This window comes from Peromyscus californicus, unplaced genomic scaffold (genome assembly GCF_007827085.1).
Source record: "Peromyscus californicus insignis strain IS unplaced genomic scaffold, ASM782708v3 Scaffold_16__1_contigs__length_79575227, whole genome shotgun sequence".
In the NCBI taxonomy this organism is placed as follows: Eukaryota; Metazoa; Chordata; class Mammalia; order Rodentia; family Cricetidae; genus Peromyscus; species Peromyscus californicus.
Genome location: NW_026294458.1, coordinates 32057522 through 32075885, shown reverse-complemented (window position 1 = coordinate 32075885; position 18364 = coordinate 32057522). Strand labels below are relative to the sequence as shown.

At 44.2% G+C, this 18364-nt stretch overlaps 1 protein-coding gene across 1 annotated transcript in view; it reads right to left on the bottom strand.

Annotated features, from left to right (window-relative positions):
* Morc1 (MORC family CW-type zinc finger 1) overlaps positions 1-13760 on the bottom strand; it is a 153715-nt gene extending 139955 nt beyond the window's left edge. Inside the window, exons 1-3 of the mRNA XM_052739763.1 lie at positions 13699-13760; positions 8960-9013; positions 2991-3025 (exon numbers count right to left, since the gene is read on the bottom strand). Of these exons, the coding sequence (XP_052595723.1) occupies positions 2991-3025; positions 8960-9013; positions 13699-13760 (151 nt within the window). The remainder of the gene's footprint in view (positions 1-2990; positions 3026-8959; positions 9014-13698) is intronic.
* Positions 13761-18364: the final 4604 nt, after the last annotated feature.

Below are 18364 nucleotides of genomic sequence, written 5' to 3'. Positions count from 1 at the left end.
TCCATAATCTAAGCTATGGTTTAAAATGTTAAAGGTGTAGCTAAAACCAATGAAACTGAGGTTAGCATGCAGTCTGTAAATCGGCTCTGAAACTAATGTCAACAGCTGGAGATGAGTACTAACACCTTTCCTTTTTAAATAACAGTGCTATAGATGAGTAACGTGCACAATAAACAACATATGCTTAGCGTATATAATTTGATTAATTTTAGTTTATGCATGAAAACATCACAATCCAAACAGAGACACATCTAGCACCCCAAATATTTCCTCCTGACCTTCTGTCCTCCCTTCCCTCCATACCTGATTGCCCTGACCTAGTACTCAGACAATCACTGACATGTGTTCTGTTACCATGAATTATGTTTTTTAACATATTTAAATCAACCTATGTATTCAACGTTCAGTTGGAATTCTCACTTAAAACTGAGCTGATGCTCAAGGTAGCCAATGAAAAAAATATCTAAAAGATGCACCTAGTTGTAGTAACCCATTTTTGTTACTCTAACAAAATACATGAGGCTGGATAATTTGTGAGGGGGAAAATATTTATTCATCTCATGATTCTTCAGGTCTAAGATTAGCATGGTGCCATTTCCTGTTCAGCTCTGTAAGGGCTTTATGGTATATCAAACACCAGTGGGAAGACTGAATGCAAGAACATGAACAGAGTGACCAAACCTCCAGCAGCCCAGAGTCAAACTTCATGACAACCTATTCAGAACAACATTAATCTCTTTGGAAGATGACATCCCCGATGCTCTAATCACCCCCTGTTAGGCCTGTCCTTCAAAGTCCCACCATCTCTCAGTGTCATCCACATTCAAACCATAAAACTAATTGGGGGAGATTCGTAGTAATTTGATCTTGTACTCATGCTAAGGACTGTTCCCCATTATTCCTTGTTCATCCAGGACTAACAAGTACCTGGCCCGGGACATGGCTTAGCCTCAGCAACTCTCAGTAGTCACAGCTAAATTTGAAGACTTTAAAATATCATAACTTATGGAAGAACCTAGAAGACACAATACAAACAGCTTAGAAAGACCAAGATTGCCAAGACAAACTACAGACATATAGTCATATGTACACCAGGGGCTTAGGGCTGAACAGATATGACCTCAAAATCCAGGCATCCCTACTACCCACACGGAGACAGCCTTAGCTCAACCCCCTTAAAGCAATCAGTCTGGGGCTAGAGAGATGCTCCAGTGGTTAAAAGCATATACTGTTCCTGCAGAGGACCTGTGTCTGCTTCCCAACACCCACACCAAGAAGCTCACATTGTCTGTAAGTCCAGCTCCAGGGGAATCCAACATTCATTTCTGGATTCTGGAGGCACCTTCACGCACATGTACAAACCCACACACACAGAGAGACATGCATACAAACAATTAAAAAAAACAATAGAAACAAAAGCTTTGAAAGCTATGGGGGCTCAGATTCCTATCACCTGCTAATCACGTATTTCCCGAAGTAAACGCCATCATCACTTCCACAAGACTTAATCCTTTCTCTAATGTTTCCTGTTTGCACTGGGCTTTGGCCATGTCAAAACTTCAGGACAATCAGTTCTCCACCCCTCCCCAACCTGGACATGCACCTCGGTGTTCTGGTCCTCTCTTTCTCACTGGGATTAGAATACTCTATTCTGGTGTACTGATTTCACTTAGACAATCGCCATCTCTTCTCTGAGTGACAGCAACAGCGGCTCCCTAACTTCTTCCTCCCCTAGTCACAGTGTGTAGCCCAAGTTTAGCCAGCTGTTCATGCCACCACTCCAGCTAAAATCCTACCCTGACTTCCCCAGTGCTCTCAAGAAAAAAGCCCAAGCCACATAGCGAACCATGCTTCTCTGCCATGCTCTAGCTCTCCAAGTCCAACCTTAGCCATCCCCTCATGTGACCACAATGCCATACAAATACTTTCCCTGAACTAATCTTGAATATCTCCTCAGAGTGAATGGACAGCACACACCCGTTCCATACCTGATCCACCAGCTGGTGTCTACTTTCTTTTTGGATGAGTTATCGTAAGGTTCCCCCCACCCCAGGAGTTTTCTTAATACCTCCATATCATTAAGTACCTGAATATTCTCTTTCTATTATTTTTTCCCACAGTGATCATCTAACCCTGGTATTGGACCTGCAAGAGCATTTACTCTCTCAAAAGACTACACACCGCCAGCTAATATTATATCTCAGCAACAGAGGCTCATTTGTTCATTTATTTCGCAAACTTTTCATAATTTGAACAGGAAGACTGAAGAGAGTATCATTCATTACGTCTTGGGGTTTCAATGTCTACCTATCTCATGAACCCTAAGCACTCATCTTAACCTGTTCAGAAAGGAGAAGTGATAGGAGGCACCTTTTGCACAGAGATGGAATCACGCTATGGACAACAGCCTCTCTCATGTGACCAACACTATAGCTGTGCTGATGTACGAAGGCAGCACTAACTGCATCACAGAAACCAGTGTCCTTGGCATCATAATCTACCAAGATTAACTAATCAGTGCACAAAACACCGAGGGACCACGAATGAAGTCAATAAAGAAAACACAGTTGGTTTGGGCTTTGTAGCAATCAGATAATTATCTGTACCACATATCCACTTATGCCTTTTTTAAACTGTGGCAAGAAAGAAATGATGTATGCTTAATTATGAACAACTATTATGTTAATGTGATTTTTAAAATAAAACTGCTTCTGATGGCAAGCAAATCCATGGCCCCAAATCACTCAGATGTTTTCACAAAACTCTAGAAGACATCATTTTGTAAATGGGCCTTCTGGTAAGTGAGCAATTTGACCCTCCGAGCATACATTTTTTCAATCTGGCTCCCCATAGGGTCATTGTGTTCACAAAGCACTTAGATTACATTAAAAATCTATAGAATGTGGTATGATTTGATGAAATAAAAGAAAAGCCAAGTAGCTACAGGCTTTTCCTTAGAAGAAAAAACAAGAAAGGAAATGTGTGCTCACCTGAAAACACATCAAGTCTCGAAGCCCCAGCATCTCTGGAAACAATACAAAAATAACATTACTTCACAGAAAAATTGTGCTTTAAAAATGTCATGAATTCCAATAGCTTAGGCAAGGTGTAACCTATTATCAGATAGCAAACAATGCAAAAATCATAAATCACTTAAGATCCATTTCTAAGATGGTTCAATGTGTATTTATATAGAAAGAACTGTCATAGTATGGAATTATTACAAAAGCTAAAACTTAGTAACTTAGAAGACTAGAGATGAAATTTAGTGGTAGTTATTTTCTTAAAAAGGTTCAAAATGAATATAAATATAGTATTTATATTTTAAAGACTTCCTGGAGAACAATACAAAGCCATAGGATGATTTTTATGATATAACCCAGTTCAAAAACTGAAAAGGGAAATTACTATGCCATTTGTACCATATGACTCTATTTTTAAAGGCATATATTATATACATGTACAAATAAAATGTGTTTCTTTGCAATGGTGGAGGTGGGGCCCTAGGCCTCACATGAGCTCGGAAAATATTTTACCCATCCCTCAAAATGTTAATAAAGGTTTTTTCTAGGTTGGAAGTAGGCAAACTATGGACCATGGACCAAGTCTCACTCACCAACTGTTTTATAAATAAAGCTTTATTAGAATACAATCATACTTGTTTATTTAAGTACTGGCTATGGTTTTCTTAGTCCTACATTAGTAGAACAGAGTCATTTCAGCAGGGGCTGGACAGCCTTCAGAGACAAATATATTTATTGATCTTTCACAGAAAAGTATTCTTTTTTCTTTTTCTTTCTTCTTTTTTTTTGGGGGGGGGAGTGGTTTCGAGATAGGATATCTCTGTGTAACAGAAAAGTATTCTGATTCCTGCTCTATGAGATGCCAATACCAGTGATTTTCTGCTCTTTTTTTTTCCCCTTATTTTCTCGGTTTTGCTAAGACACAGCTATTTCTTGTATTTCAAGATTTATAAAAGTAAAAAGTGATAAAGCAAAAGAGGAAGGGTCCCAGATCTTGGCTTCTACATCAGATGTGAGAGAGAAGGCAGTGACAAGGAGGAAGAGGTCTCAACTGACGAGGAAGAGTGTGTGCTGGGGGAAGGAAGAGTCTGAGAGGAAGGAAGGGGCTGGGTTAGTTCTGCACAGATGTTCTTGTTTACATACAAGAGTCAAGGAGGAGACTGAGTACTGTAGCTGGTATAACTAGTGCTGTGGGATAATGCTTCTGTACACTGGTTTAATAAAACACTGATTGACCTGTAGCCAGGCAGGAAGTATAGGCGGGGTGAGCAGATGAAGAGAATTCTGGGAAGAGGAAGGCTGAGTCAGGAGTCACCAGCCAGACACAGAGGAAGCAAGATGACAAGACAGAACTGAGAAAAGGTACCAAGCCACGTGGCTAAACATAGATAAGAATTATGGGTTAATTTAAGTGTAAGAGCTAGTCAGTAATAAGCCTGAGCAGTTATAATTAATAAAAGCCTCTGAATGATTATTTTGTGTGGCTGCAGGACTGCGGGTGAGAGAGACTTGTCTGGACCGTGTGGGGCCGGGTGGGACACAGGAAAACTTCCAGCTACATTAAGCTACAAACTAGTGACAGGAAACCCACATCTCTCCAGAAATATCCATCGGTCTCAAACCATAAACCACACCAAATAAACTGAGAAGTGGTGTACTGCATTCACTCCACTAGCCTGGTAGTGAGTTGTTTTTGCTTTTTCATGAAGCTAAAAATATCTTAAGTTCTCACTGTATAGGAATTCTGCAAAAATCCCTGCCATTTCTTAAGTATTTTCTACCTGTTCGGCAAGCACTGAGTGGGATATTGAGCTTTGAAAATTCTCCACTAGTCCTTAAGGGCAATCCGGTATGTAGTTATCGGTGTTTTCACTACACCACTGTGCCTTTGACTAAGAACCATGGACACATTAGATGCTCCATAAAGGTCACTGGACTGAAGTTAAAAGTTTGTTGGGTTTGTTGTGTGTTGCATTTTTGTGTGTTGGATATCTAATAAAGGGCCAGGCATATGAGAGCAAATACTCCACCACTGAGCCATATTCCTCGCAGAAACCGAACACTTTAAAGAAGCAGTTTGTCTATATAATATGCCCACTAGATATTGTATACAGCGTTTCTGCCTCAGCACAGGAAATGTTTTCTTTGGATCATCATATTGCACTAGGACACCTCCAGCCATCCCTTCCTATGTCACCACCCTTCCTGCCTCTTTATACGATATTCTTTTATGATATGTAAATTCCAATCTTTACACCCACAGGAAATCACCAACGTCTTGACTATAACGTAAAATAATTTATTAGAGTAACAGGGAAGCATACAAAAACCTTCAGGAGCCTGGCTGAACATCTTAAATAAATGTTAAAAGTACATTTTCTTTTGATGAAAAAATATCAGCATCTAAGCAAGAGTGGAAAACATCAGTGTCCGCCAAAGGCAGAAAAAAGACCAGTGTGGGCCGTCTGGGGCAGCAGGGAATAAAGCAGGCCTGAAGGGACAGCCCAGCCCTGAGAAGACACCTGACACCTGCTGTTCTCCAACCCCCAATCCACAGAGAAATGTGGTCTAAAGCATGCAACTTCTTACTTACTGCAAGGAAAGTAGGCAACCCGGATTTTTTTTTTTTTTAAATCTGGTCTCCCTTCGAGAGAGAGAGAGAGAGAGAGAGAGAGAGAGAGAGAGAGAGAGAGAGAGAGAAAGAGAGAGAGAGGGAGGATGGGCGTTTCAAATGTTCATGTGGGTGCAAGTGACAGGTCATTTTTCAGCAACAAAATTCATCTCTTTCAAGAAAGAATCTCATCCTCACTTAGGCGAGACTGGCTGGCCAGTGTGCGCAGGAATCCAGCTGTTTCCACCTCCTCCGCACTGGAATTAGAACCGCACTATGGAGCCCAGGCGTTTTTGTGTGGACTCTGGAATCCTCATGCTCACAAGGCAAGTCCTTTACTGAACAAGCTCCCTGCACCCCCAGCCTGCCTATTGCTCCTCGAACCTTCTTATCTTCCTTTTTCTTCTAAACTCTGTACAAACTTTCACTCGAGGTAAACAAACAAGACATCAGCGGCAAGTGGCCAAGGTGTTTGAGGTTCACCGATGCAACTCCAAGAACTCTTTTTTTAAAAAAGATATATATACTTTAATATGTTATTTTTTTATTAAGAGATTTTCTATTCATTTTACATATCAACCACAGATTCCCCTGTTCTCCCTCCTCCCAACCCCGCAGCCTTCCCCCCCAACCCACCCCCCATTCCCACCTCCTCCAAGGCAAGGTCTCCCCTGGGGAGTCAGCAGAACTAGTGGAAATGCATGAAGTGTGGACCAATAGCTGAGGAGCCCCCATGGTACTGGACTAGGCCTTCTGGATAAGCGAGACAGTTGTTTAGCTCGAACTGCTTAGGGGGCTCCCAGGCAGTGGGATCGGGACCTGTCCCTAGTGCATGAGCCAGCTTTTTGGAGCCTAGTGCCTATGGTGAGACACTTGGCGCCACCTTGGTGCAGGGAGGAGGGGATTGGACCTGCCTCAGTACCGAGAACTCTCTTCTCCATCACCTCTCTCACTCCCAAACCCAGGCTAGTCTTTCACTCCCCCGGTCACACCAACCATCCTCTACTATGTCAAGTGTTCTCCCTGTTCCTGACCTGCTACATTCTGCTTTTAATCACCCTCCCCAGGAGAACAAATACGTGAAACACAGCAGAGAGAACTGGGAGAGCAGACAGTGGTGTGCTGTCAGAGTCAGAGACATGCAGCTCCTGAAAATGGAACGTTCAGCAGCAGCTGGAATCTGGGCATATGGGGTATCCTTGTAGGAACATCAGCCACCACAACCTACAGAGAAACCAACCGTGGTGAGCCTTGCTCCTGGCCCCATCCCTCTTAGCTCCTGACTTGAATTCAGTGCCCCTTGCCTGGGGAACAGTTTATTATTTTCTTATTTTGCTTTGTACCTTACACAGAGAGAAGAAAAAGAAAAAGAAAAAGAGAAAAAAAAAAGGGGGCTAGCAGCTTTTCCCCCCTTGGTGCTGGGAGGAATTCCTAGGAAGCTAGCTAATTACTACACTCTGTGTGTGCTCTCGGAAAGCCCATCTTATTTCCAAGGTTCTAAATGAGAGGTAAACTCAAGAAGCAGATACGTTATCAACTAGTGACGGGGAATTTAGCTCCCCCATTAGGAGCCTGCATCTGACAGCTGCAGGCAGTTTCGTGGGTGAACTTTGCTACAGAAAAGGTAAAAAACAATTTTTCTTTAACAGAGAAATAGAAATATAAACAAGTCAGTATTCACTTGAGCTAAGAAAATGGAGGTCTGAACTAGGTGCAGTGGTGTGTTCCCACAATCCCAACACTTGAGAGGCTGAGACGAGAAAATCATGAGTTTGAAGCCGATCTGGACTCTACAGGAAGCTTGGGGCTGCCTGGGCTGCATAATGAGACCATGTCTCAAGAGGAAACAAAATTGAGACTTCCCCAAGTCTCCTCAAACACATTACTAGTGTGTTAACTGTTGAAGAGGTTACTTAAGCCTCAATACTTTCGTCAAACTTAGTAAAATGTGGTGCTGGGCTCTACAGCTACATGGTCGACACTTGAATTCTAACAGCAAAGGAGTAACTTTTAGCAATTGTGCCAAACAGCAGTGGTGTAACTTTTAATAAACCACCTAGCCTCTGTGTATCGTGCCCATGTATGTAGAACTGGCACTGTGGTCCCCACTTCAGAGTGGCATTGAAGAGGTGCATGAGTTATGGAAATGGCAAATCTTGGTTGTCAACTTAACACACCTGGGAAGAAGGAAGCTCAGTTGAGGAACTGCTTGTATCAGACGGGCCTGTGGGCATGTCTTTGGGAGACATTTCTTGATGACTAATCGGTATATGAGGGACCAACCCACTGTGGGTAGTACATCCTTAGGCAGATGGGCCTCCATATAAAAAACTGGGCTCCTAGCAGAGCAAGGCAGTAAGCAGCATCTCTCCGTGGTCTCTGCTTCCCTTCCTGTCTCCAGATTCCTGCCTAGGCTTTCTGCAGCGATGGACTGTGACTTGGAAGTAGAGCCAAATAAGCCCCCTTTTCCCCCTTTGGTCACAGCAACAGAAAGCCAACTAGGGCAAGTTGAGATACATACATAAGGTATGTACAAACACATGACATACAGGAAGAGACATGCAATAGCTACTCGGAAGTACAGCTGACTTCAAAACAAATACCTCAGAAACAGCCACATGGCTCTCTGCTTTACACAACTACTAACGGAAAAGCAGACATCCAGGTTCCCAGAGCTTCAACTATGACACCACAAATTAAGTTAAGGCGAGCAATTCTCATTTGTTCTTTTCTTATAGAACTTGATTGTATAGGAAAGCAAATTACAGTACATTCCAAACGGGAGATAATAGCCACTGGGTCTCAAACCCAGGACAAACGGCTAACTGAAGTGCCCATTGACATAGCAAAGGGGACTCCGGCTGCCAGCCTCCTTCAGTCACTACCTGCTACAGGGTCCTCCTGGCTAGCATGCTCCACACCCTACCCTCAACTCTTCAGCCCAGAGGCTGGGCTCCCTTTCCCCCCGCTGCTCTTCCCCATATAACCCAGCCATTTTGGCTACATTGATCTTTTTCTTTTGGTCTCCTGGCCTCCTGGCTCCTGGCTCACCCCTCTCCTCTCACTCTTCTCCTCACATGCTGGGTTCAGTTGCCAGTTGTGACCGTTCTAGATTCTCCCAGATGTCTCCGCCTCTATCCATGCTCTTCCTTCTATCTATAATTAAAAAAAAACTTCAACCCCTTAGGAGCAGTCATGTCCTCCTTTTATTTCTTTTCTTCTTTTTTTTTTATTCAACAGCACTACAGTTTTATTTCAAACATAAATAGATTCTATTTGTTTCCTGAAATTTCCTCCAAGATCTCTGCTCACAGACATGTCTCACCTGGCGTTGTCCAGCAACTCGGCCAGCGCTCCAAAGAGGAAACTGTGAGTTGTGCTAATGAGGAAATAAAAGGAGAAGGAAAAGGTGAAGCGGGTATGTAATCAGAGTAAGGTTTGAGATACAGGCACACGTTCTCCAACTCTAGACAGCTTATCAATTAGGAGGGGATGGGGGATTGAATTATGGTCAGGGAGGGAAAACAACCCAGGAGAGGGAGGGAGGAGGAATAAATGATACTAAGGATGCTTGAAAAGACATAAGGGTTAATTACATTTACCTAAAATACATATAATACATACAAGTGTGTATCATGGTTAATGAATTATTTTTTAATTAAATTTAGTTTAAAAATATTTGAAAACAACTTGCTAAGCTCCTTCAAGACTCTGAGGTAGAACTTGTTGCATGGCCAAGGGAAGAACATTTTTTGTTTTTGAAGATTTATTTGTTTGTACTTTTATGTATATGGGTGTTTTGTTTGCATGTAAGTGTGTGCCCCATGTGAATGCCTGGTACCTGTAGAGACCAAAAGAGTGTGTGGGATCCCCTGGAATGGAGATACAGATGGCTGTGAGCCACCATGTGGGTGCTGGAAATTGAACCCGGGTCCTCTGGAAGAGCAGTCAGTACTTTTAACTGCTGAGCCATCTCTCCAGCCCCTTAGTTTGTTTCCCTGTTAATATTTTGTTAGCATACAAAGAAATAGGCTTCGTTGCAAGGTTTTCACACATTCATTATATTTTATTCTATAGACATGTTTTACCAAAATATTGTAGTAAAATGGAGACACCAAGAAATGTGTTATTGCTACAGAACACTTGGACCTTTTAAATTTCCTTCAGAAATATTTATTCAATGGGTTTTTTCTAATTTTTTCATTAAATAATAGTATTTATGAATAAAACATTTTTGGAGGATATTTATTAAAACCTGTGGATACAGACGTTAGCAGGTGCCCCATTCACTCCACTGTCTATAATTTTGTGTGGAGCCTTTCCAACGTTGGGAAGGCTCTCTTGAAATAAGCTTCCCATATACTTATGGCCTCTCTCCTGAGCTCCAATGCCAGGTTCTCTGTAGAATATGACAGAATTCTACCATGTTCTTACTTCCAACACTTGCAGAGCTAAAGGGTGATCTGTGGGTGAAATCAGGCTCCCTTCAGAGTCAGGGGCTTGCTTTCCATTTCCTGATGTGGACATTTCAGAAATGAACCTTAGCACACCAACAGGGGAAATGCAGCTTGCAAGTTTCTCTTTTTATGTAGAATTTGATTCCTAGCACTCACACTGGGTGATGTAACCGCCAGTAATTCTAGCTCCGAGGAGTCTGACACCCTCTTCTGACCTCCATCCCAGATCTCAATCTGTAGACCAGGCTGGCCTTGAACTCAGAGATCCACCTGCCTCTGCCTCTGCCTCCCGAGTAGAGGGATTAAAGGCATGTGCCACTACCGCCTGACTATTTACATTATATTTGAGTTAAAATTTAATACATAACCAACCCATTAGGAAATCACAGTAATTCTAGGCAAACATTATAGCACTAAGCTATGTCCCTGACTCTTCAAAGTGTGAAACTTCTGACCTGAACTGCCATGTGATTTCCTGTGCTAACTTATTCAAGAGAATTTTATAAGTATTTGTCATGCTCCCCCACAGGATCTTTGTTTCTTGGAATTCAAGTCACGATCTAGACGGAGGTCATAGGGTACACAGAAAACACACGAGTAAGCACATGAAGATGAAGACAACCTTCCGGACCTTGGGCAGGGCTACCTTCATAGCAGTAACAAGAGTGACCGCAGAGGGATAGGTGGTCACTGAAGACTGTCCTGACAGACGATACCTCACTGAAGATGAGAACTCTATCCTCTGAGGGGCCAGGATGGAAACTCTCCAGACAGGCAAAGATCCCAAAGCAGAAAAGAGTGACAGGGACCACACTAAAACCTTTGCTGCATACATAGAACAGACTAAAGTGAAGGTATGTCTGGGTCATATAGCGATCCCTGCCCCAGTGGAAAGGGTTCGCACAGGCCTGCACACAAGTGGAAAACGCTGTAGTATGTTCTGACGAAAGTTCTTTCTGTCTGGTTCACTCTTCAAAAAACTTAACCTGGAAACTTTAGAAAACACGGGCCTAAGGGGAGCTGGTGTCAGGACCATAGCACCCAGTTATGAGGCTATGTGGGGGGTGGTTCAGATGAGAGATGATGTGGTTTGGGCCAAAGTCAATGGCAGCAAGGACGAAAAGAAGAGTTGATTGCCTTAGAGAAAGCATGTGCTTGATTGCAGGGTATGGTTCTCCAGTTTGTATATTGAATCTTGGGTGTAGTGATCCCAGAACTTGAGAGGCTGAGTCGGGAGGATTTCCAAGTTTGAGAGCACTCTGGGTTTCACAGCAAAATCCTATTTCAAAAAGCAAGCAAAATGTTTTACTCCTGTTTTTATAGATGAAGGTCTACCAGGGAGTTGAGAAGATGTCAGTTTGTTTCAGAGTTTGGGTAGCATCGTTGTCCTCTTTGTTATTACACCACCAGGTGAAAACTGAGCTGCAGACACTGGTATTGAAGTAGCTGTCCCCTCTTATGACAGGACTGACTCCAACAGGGCCAGTTGTTTGCTGTTGTTGTTGTTTTCCCCAGGGCCAGTTTGCTAAGACCTCTGCCCTATATTACCCCAGCATCCTATGTTGACTCGTGTCTGGCTTCAATCAGACCCTCAGGAAGTACATCCAGTTTGGTAGCCAACCAGGGTCCTACCTGGCCACAAGCAGGAACTGTTCTTGCGATGTTCAGTCAAACAGAGCCCTGACACAGCAGACAGACCCCTGACACAGCAGACAGACCCCTGACCCCACAACCACAGTTGCTGACCAGATGTCATGAGCCAATCATAAAATGATTCCTGTACCAGTAAGGGTCTATATCCAATCACTCAAAGTACACTTAACCACAGCTGGAATTCTCCTAATCCTGCTTACAAGAAGCCTTTGGGCGTCTCTTGGGGTTGCCATTTTGCCACTTTGTTGGACGCTTTGACCCTTGCATGCTGGAATTTTTGCTCTCGAGAATTAAATGCTCTTATTGATTGCATACCTGTCTGGTGGTCTTTTATGGGACTTCTCGTGGACCCTAACAGGTATCACAGGACAGGGTGTGGGGAAAATGGAGCTGGGACTTAACAAAAAAACAAAACAAAAAACTATACACAAGGAAGGTAGGCCACTTCTCCACCATCAAATTCACAGTCCTCCAAGCACTGGCTCACACTTTTCCTTGAACTCACTCAAAATTGTTTCATTTGTCTTTAAGCCGCCGGACCCATCCTTCCAGCTTGACACCATCCTCCACGGCTGGTAAATGTCTGTATGGCATCACCTCTTCTCCTCTGCTACCTTAGAATCTCGCAGATTGTCCTACACGTGGCCACCCGGTCCTGGATTTCTTTACACCTCCATGCCTGTGGTTCAGACTTGTTCCATCCACCGTACCAGTCGGTACTTTCAGTAAGGCAAATCACTAAGTAATTCCTGAACCAACACACTGCATGAACTGCACATCACTCGCTGCTGTACTGTGACAAACTTGAAGTAACAAATGACACAACACACACACACACACACACACACACACACACACACACACACACACACACACACACAAAACCCGCAGTCACTTGCCTCTGTAATCTGCCTGCAATAGCCTTTCCTCATCCATGGTTTCACTGCCTGTGGGTTTTAATTACCCTTTGTATAACTCCAAAAATATTAACTGGAAAGTTCCAGAAATAAGTTGACCATAATTTAAGTGGTGTACCAACCTAAGCTGCACCATGACCTTGCTTTGCTCTACTTCATCATGGTGTACAGTGGTCTATATCCTTGTTCTTGTTCATCTCTTACTCTGTCTCCTTTACCAACTTATGACAGGCATATATGCACAGGAAGAGCTGAAGCTATAGCAACACATACAGATTTTCATCTTCATCTGTAGTTCCGTATCACCCCAAATTTTAAACATGCACTTGGGGAGTCTTTGCCAATAGTCATGGTTAAGAATGGACTGTACTATTTCTCTTCTCTTCTTAATTTTGTGTGTAAAAGTGTTTGGTGCATGTACATCTGAGTACCACAGTGCATGCCTGATGCTCAGGAAGGTCAGAAGATGGTGTTAGGAGTTACAGAGGGTTGTGAGCTGCCCTGTGGAGGCTTCAAACTGAATCCAGGTCCTCTGGAAGAGCAGCCCCAGTCCTCCCAACTGCAGAGTCATCTCTCTAGCCAGACTGTACCATTTCAACTAGCAGCTAATAAGAGGGTGCCAAGGGCATCTGACCCTGGCAGAGAAGAAAAACTACCCGATTACTGTCCACAGCTGTTGAAATCTACACACACGAATTACTCTGTAAAGTAACATGAATTTTTAGAGTGTCTTCCACAGTGTCAGAATAAAGATAGAAAGGATGGGGAGCAGTTCTAATCTGCTGGCCAACATTTAAATAGATTTATTAAGTGATAAATGTGGGACCAGTTTTCCACTTGATTTTAACTAAAGAACATCAAAATGATTCAGTCCCCAGATAGAGCGTTATTACTTTCCCACAAAGAACTCACACGCAGCATAAATACATTCTTAAATCTGTCCTACCAAGTCTCATTTAGGTTTTTGTTTTCCATTTGAACATGGTGGTAACTCGTGGGCAAAAACTACCCCCTTCCGACCCCTCCTGGAAACTCACGAGTTGGCGTGGATGAAATCCAGATGCAGTTTAGCCCTCTGCAGCAAGGCATATTTGTCCATGTTCTCAAACACGACCTGTGGACAACAGAAGACACTGACGCCTGGTCGGAGCCCACGCCCACGCCCTGAGCACGCGCTGGACGGACGCATGCGCCTCCTAAAGTCCTCAGCGCGAAGCTGGCCTTGCCGGAAGCTAACCTTGTGCTGTGGCTCCTCTCTAGGAGGTTCTTAATTCCTTTTGGTTTGGTTATGTTTTTTGTTGTTGTTGTTGTTGTTGTTGTTGTTGTGTTTTTTGGTTTGTTTGTTTGTGGTTTGGTTTGGTTTTTTCAAGAGAGGGTTTCTCTGTGTAGTTTTGGTGCCTGTCCTGAATCTCGCTCTGTAGACCAGGCTGGCCTCGAACTCACAGAGATCCACCTGCCTCTGTCTCCAAAGTGCTGGAATTAAGGGCCGGTGCCACCATGCTAGCCCTTCTGGGAGGTTCTTGATCACAGTCTGTATCTAGCTTGCTTTCTTTTCAGAAATGAAGTTTCTCTAGCCTCAGTTTTTTTTCTTCCTGGCAGTGTCCATCACTATCTATGGTTCAGTTCTACTCAGCAAATATTTCACATATTTATCTGTAAGTCAGAAAGGCAGATCTATTGAGCAGAAACTCTGAAATAGATATTTTGTGATTTCAAAGTGTCATACGGGCAATAAAGCCCTCAGAAAATAGAAACAAAAATGTTAAATGTGGAGCAGTCATTCCGCTGAGAAGAAAGGAATTCTTTCTCAGCTGCTACATTTACAGGAATCAGGGGAGGAAGAGAGAATTTGAATTGCAACCCAAAGGAACACGATGCTCTGCTTTAATTTGAAGACTGAAAGTGGATGTAAACATCTCGGGTAATTTCTCCTGATTGCTTTTTTGTTTTAACCGTGGCTGGTGTGGTCAGTGCTGTTTCAATAGACACATTCTCTTGACTAAGCAACCTCAATTATCTTCCCAAATTTTTCTTCAATAGAATTTCACAAATGATATTTTATTTTCATTTTTTTATGGGAAAGAAAAGTTTGACAAGCCTCTTGTGGATTTATTCTACAATTCCGATTTTCAACTGATGTCTCAGAGCAACTTACTTTGGGGGGGGGGGGGGCACTGGGGCCACCAGCCTGTAATTAGTAAAGGCTGTAATGTCTACTGGAGGAAAGAATACAATTATCACAGAAATGGTCTTTCTAATAATCTAAACAGAGCCTTCCTGCTGTCAGTGGCCAGCCCCAAGCACCAGGCAGGACTGGTTGGTGTGGTGAGGTGGGGGTGGTGTGGGCACATGGATCTGTTAGGTTATGCTAAATAAGGAGCCTAGAGTCACAGGTCACCTCCCCCAAAAGCCTTCTTCCTCCTCCCTCATTTCAGCTCTGTGCGTCACCCTTGCACCGGATAAACCAAGCGTCCTGTTCTTCCAGGTTTACATGGGGGATTTCTTGTTTGGCTTATTTCCCTAACCCTGCCTCAAGATTCATTTGAACATCATTTCGTGACGGAAACACTGACCTAATGCCACGGAGAGGGGATGGAGTGAAGCTGTCATTTGATCCTGGTTTTAAGGAGAATCACTTCAGCTCTCCCTAACTGAACATTTTGGGTTTGTAAATACACATGCTACACAAAAGTCACTCTCTCTCTCTCTCTCTCTCTCTCTCTCTCTCTCTCTCTCTCTCTCTCTCTCTCTCTCTTGATTTTTCAAGACAGAGTTTCTCTGTGTAGCTTTGCACCTTTCCTGGATCTCGCTCTGTAGACCAGGCTGGCAAGATCACAGAGATCTGCCTGGCTCTGCCTCCCGAGTGCTGGGATTAAAGGCGTGTGCCACCATCCCCCCCAACGAACTGCCATATCATAAGAACTACAAATAGTACTATTAGCATATTCTAAACAACACACAGAAGGTGGCTGCTGTAAAGCTGACATCTGAAAGGGCCAATGACCCTCAGCTGAGACAAGTCCAGTGACTCTGAAAACAATGGATAGCGTTCTTGCTACATTTCTTACGTCCCCTCAAGTCCAAGTCTCCTTACTGTGCCTTCTTCTCTCCCGGTTTACCCCAGGTCAGTCAGTGATGATGTCATCACGTCAGCTCTGAGTGACCTGTGTAACCAGCAATCATAACCGTGGCACAGGGACAATCGCCTCTGGGCGATGTGGGAAAATAAGAGGCCTGGAGCTTTCCCAAGCAAAGCAAGGCTATTAGGGTTGAAACCACAGTGCTTGCTGTGAGTAGGCCAGCCCAAGAGCCATTCTTGACTCTTCTATCCCAAAGCTGAAAACCTGCTTCCTCGGGCTGCCTTGTCACTAGAGATGCTCACCTGGGCCAGCCATGGATGAGATAGAAACAGAAAGAGCACTAACTGATTTCTGCGATGGCCTTTGCCCTCCTGGTAAAACCTGGCTCCAACTCCCTTCTTTTTTTGGGGGGGGGGTTGTTTGTTTGTTTTTTGTTTTTCGAGACAGGGTTTCTCTGTGTAGCTTTGCGCCTATCCTGGAACAAACTCGGTAGCCCAGGCTGGCCTCGAACTCACAGAGATCCGCCTGGCTCTGCCTCCCGAGTGCTGGGATTAAAGGCGTGTGCCACCACCACCCGGCTCCAACTCTCTTCTTTGAGGAAACCAAGCATAGCACCTGGGTCTTTGGGTATCTTTGCACCCATGGTTGAAAAGTCGGAGAGACAGACATGAAACTGCCCCAAACACTGGACACTCGCCAGCAGTCACTCATCTCAAGGGTTCTGTTAGGAAACGAAACGTGCTGTCCATCCTTACTCAGTGAACTGGATTTGTAATTTTATTTGTGTGTGTGTGTGTGTGTGTGTGTGTGTGTGTGTGTGTGTGTGTGTGTGTTGTGCGTAAAGGTGCCTGTGGAAGCCAGAAGAGCACATCAGATCCCCTGAAGCTGGAGTTATAGTGGTTGTGAGCCACCCAGTACACGCTCTTGTGGGGGGCCATCCCATCCCCACTTTTTCCCAGAGTACTCTTGAGTAGGAGCAGCAGGAAATATTAGGCAGAAGTAAAGAGGAGAGAGAAACAGATAGAAAATACAGGAGAGCCTTGGGAGGGCCTAGATCCTAATCCAGCGGGCCCTGACTTGCTCTGCCCTAGGGTTTTTTTTTTTTTTGTTTTTTTTTTAAAAGATTTATTTATTTATTATGTAAACAGGAGAGGGTGCCAGAAGGCCAAGGGGTGGAGCAAAAGACCTCCCCCAGCACAGCCAAGTGCAGACCATCTCAGACACCTGCACTCAGGCCTGTGGTCCAGTCATCCTCTTTATGCAGACCTGCTGGGTAAAGCCACTAGGAAAACTGAATGGGCTCCAACACGCTCCTAACCATTTCTCCAGCCCCAGTAATTGAATTTTCCTGTACATATTATATCCAAGACTAATCCTAAGTGACTTTCAGAAGGTACTGGAATCACACTCCCTTATGTCACTGGACAACAGCAGCAGAGTGTCTGTTTCTGGGAGGGGGACTTCAGGCTTTCCTTTCTACTTATGCTGGGTGTGTGTGACGGGGTCAGCGGGTGCTATGGGCAGGAGCCGCCATCAGCACAAAAGGATAGCAGAGACAAGATGTGAGGGAGCCCGAACCCAGCAACTCTGCCATCAGAGTGAAGTACAAACAAGACAGATCAGGCTGCGAAGGAAGGACGGGGCGTTCGGAGAACAGTGTGTGCAGTGAGTGAGGTGAGGCTCCTGTGTAGTGTGACACCTAGTTTGGACACACTACGGGCTCACTGTGCAAATCATTTATTTCAGGAGCATTTGTTCGTTAAAACAATATAAAAATCAAGTCATTTTGTTTGTACTTTCAAAGGGGTACAAGAGAGACAAGCTGTGATCATTGCAGGCCTTAGAAACCATTCCATTTAGTCACAGGATGAAAAACAGTGTGGGGAAATGATTGGTCAAAAAATGCTAGGAAGGAGAGAGGAGTCTAAGCGAAGGGCCACCACTGGACAAGTGAATTCCGTCTCATGACTACAAAGCGGCAGAGTGGAAGATGTTGTAACAGTTGTCTACAGATACCCATGAGGACGTAGAGGTTGGCTGCTGCCTTCCAACACTCACGTTCCATGTTCAGTATTCAGGAATTGGGGGGGGGGGGCGGGGGGGGGTGAGGTGGAGTAAAAGGAATATTTGATTTCTGACCTGGGCTCCAGTGGAAATAGAATTAGCGACCCCCTCCCCCGCCACCCCGTTCACATCTTGAGTTTAGCTACAAAGGCTTCTGCGGTGGTTTGGATGAGAAATGTCCCCCCCTGGGCTCACAGGCACTTGAGTACTTGATCCCCAATTGGTGAAATTCTTTGGGAAGATGATGGAACTGTTAGGAGGTCCAGCATTGCTGGAGAAAGTCCGTCACTGGGGGCAGGTCCTGAGGGTTTACGCTCTTGTCCCTCTTCCCGCAAGTTCACTGCTCTTGTGTGTGTGGCTGCAGATATGGTCCCTTGCCTTCCTACTCTGCTTTGGGTCATGCTGTTTTCTCACAGCGGGAGAAGAACAACTGGTAAGCCATCTAAGCATCCCTTCTCATTTTCCTATCTCTCTAACAAGACTGGAAGGAAAGAGCCCAGACACGAAAGACTTTTAAGCATCAGTTAGGGACCGAAAGTGTTACGGGCCCTCTGGGGAA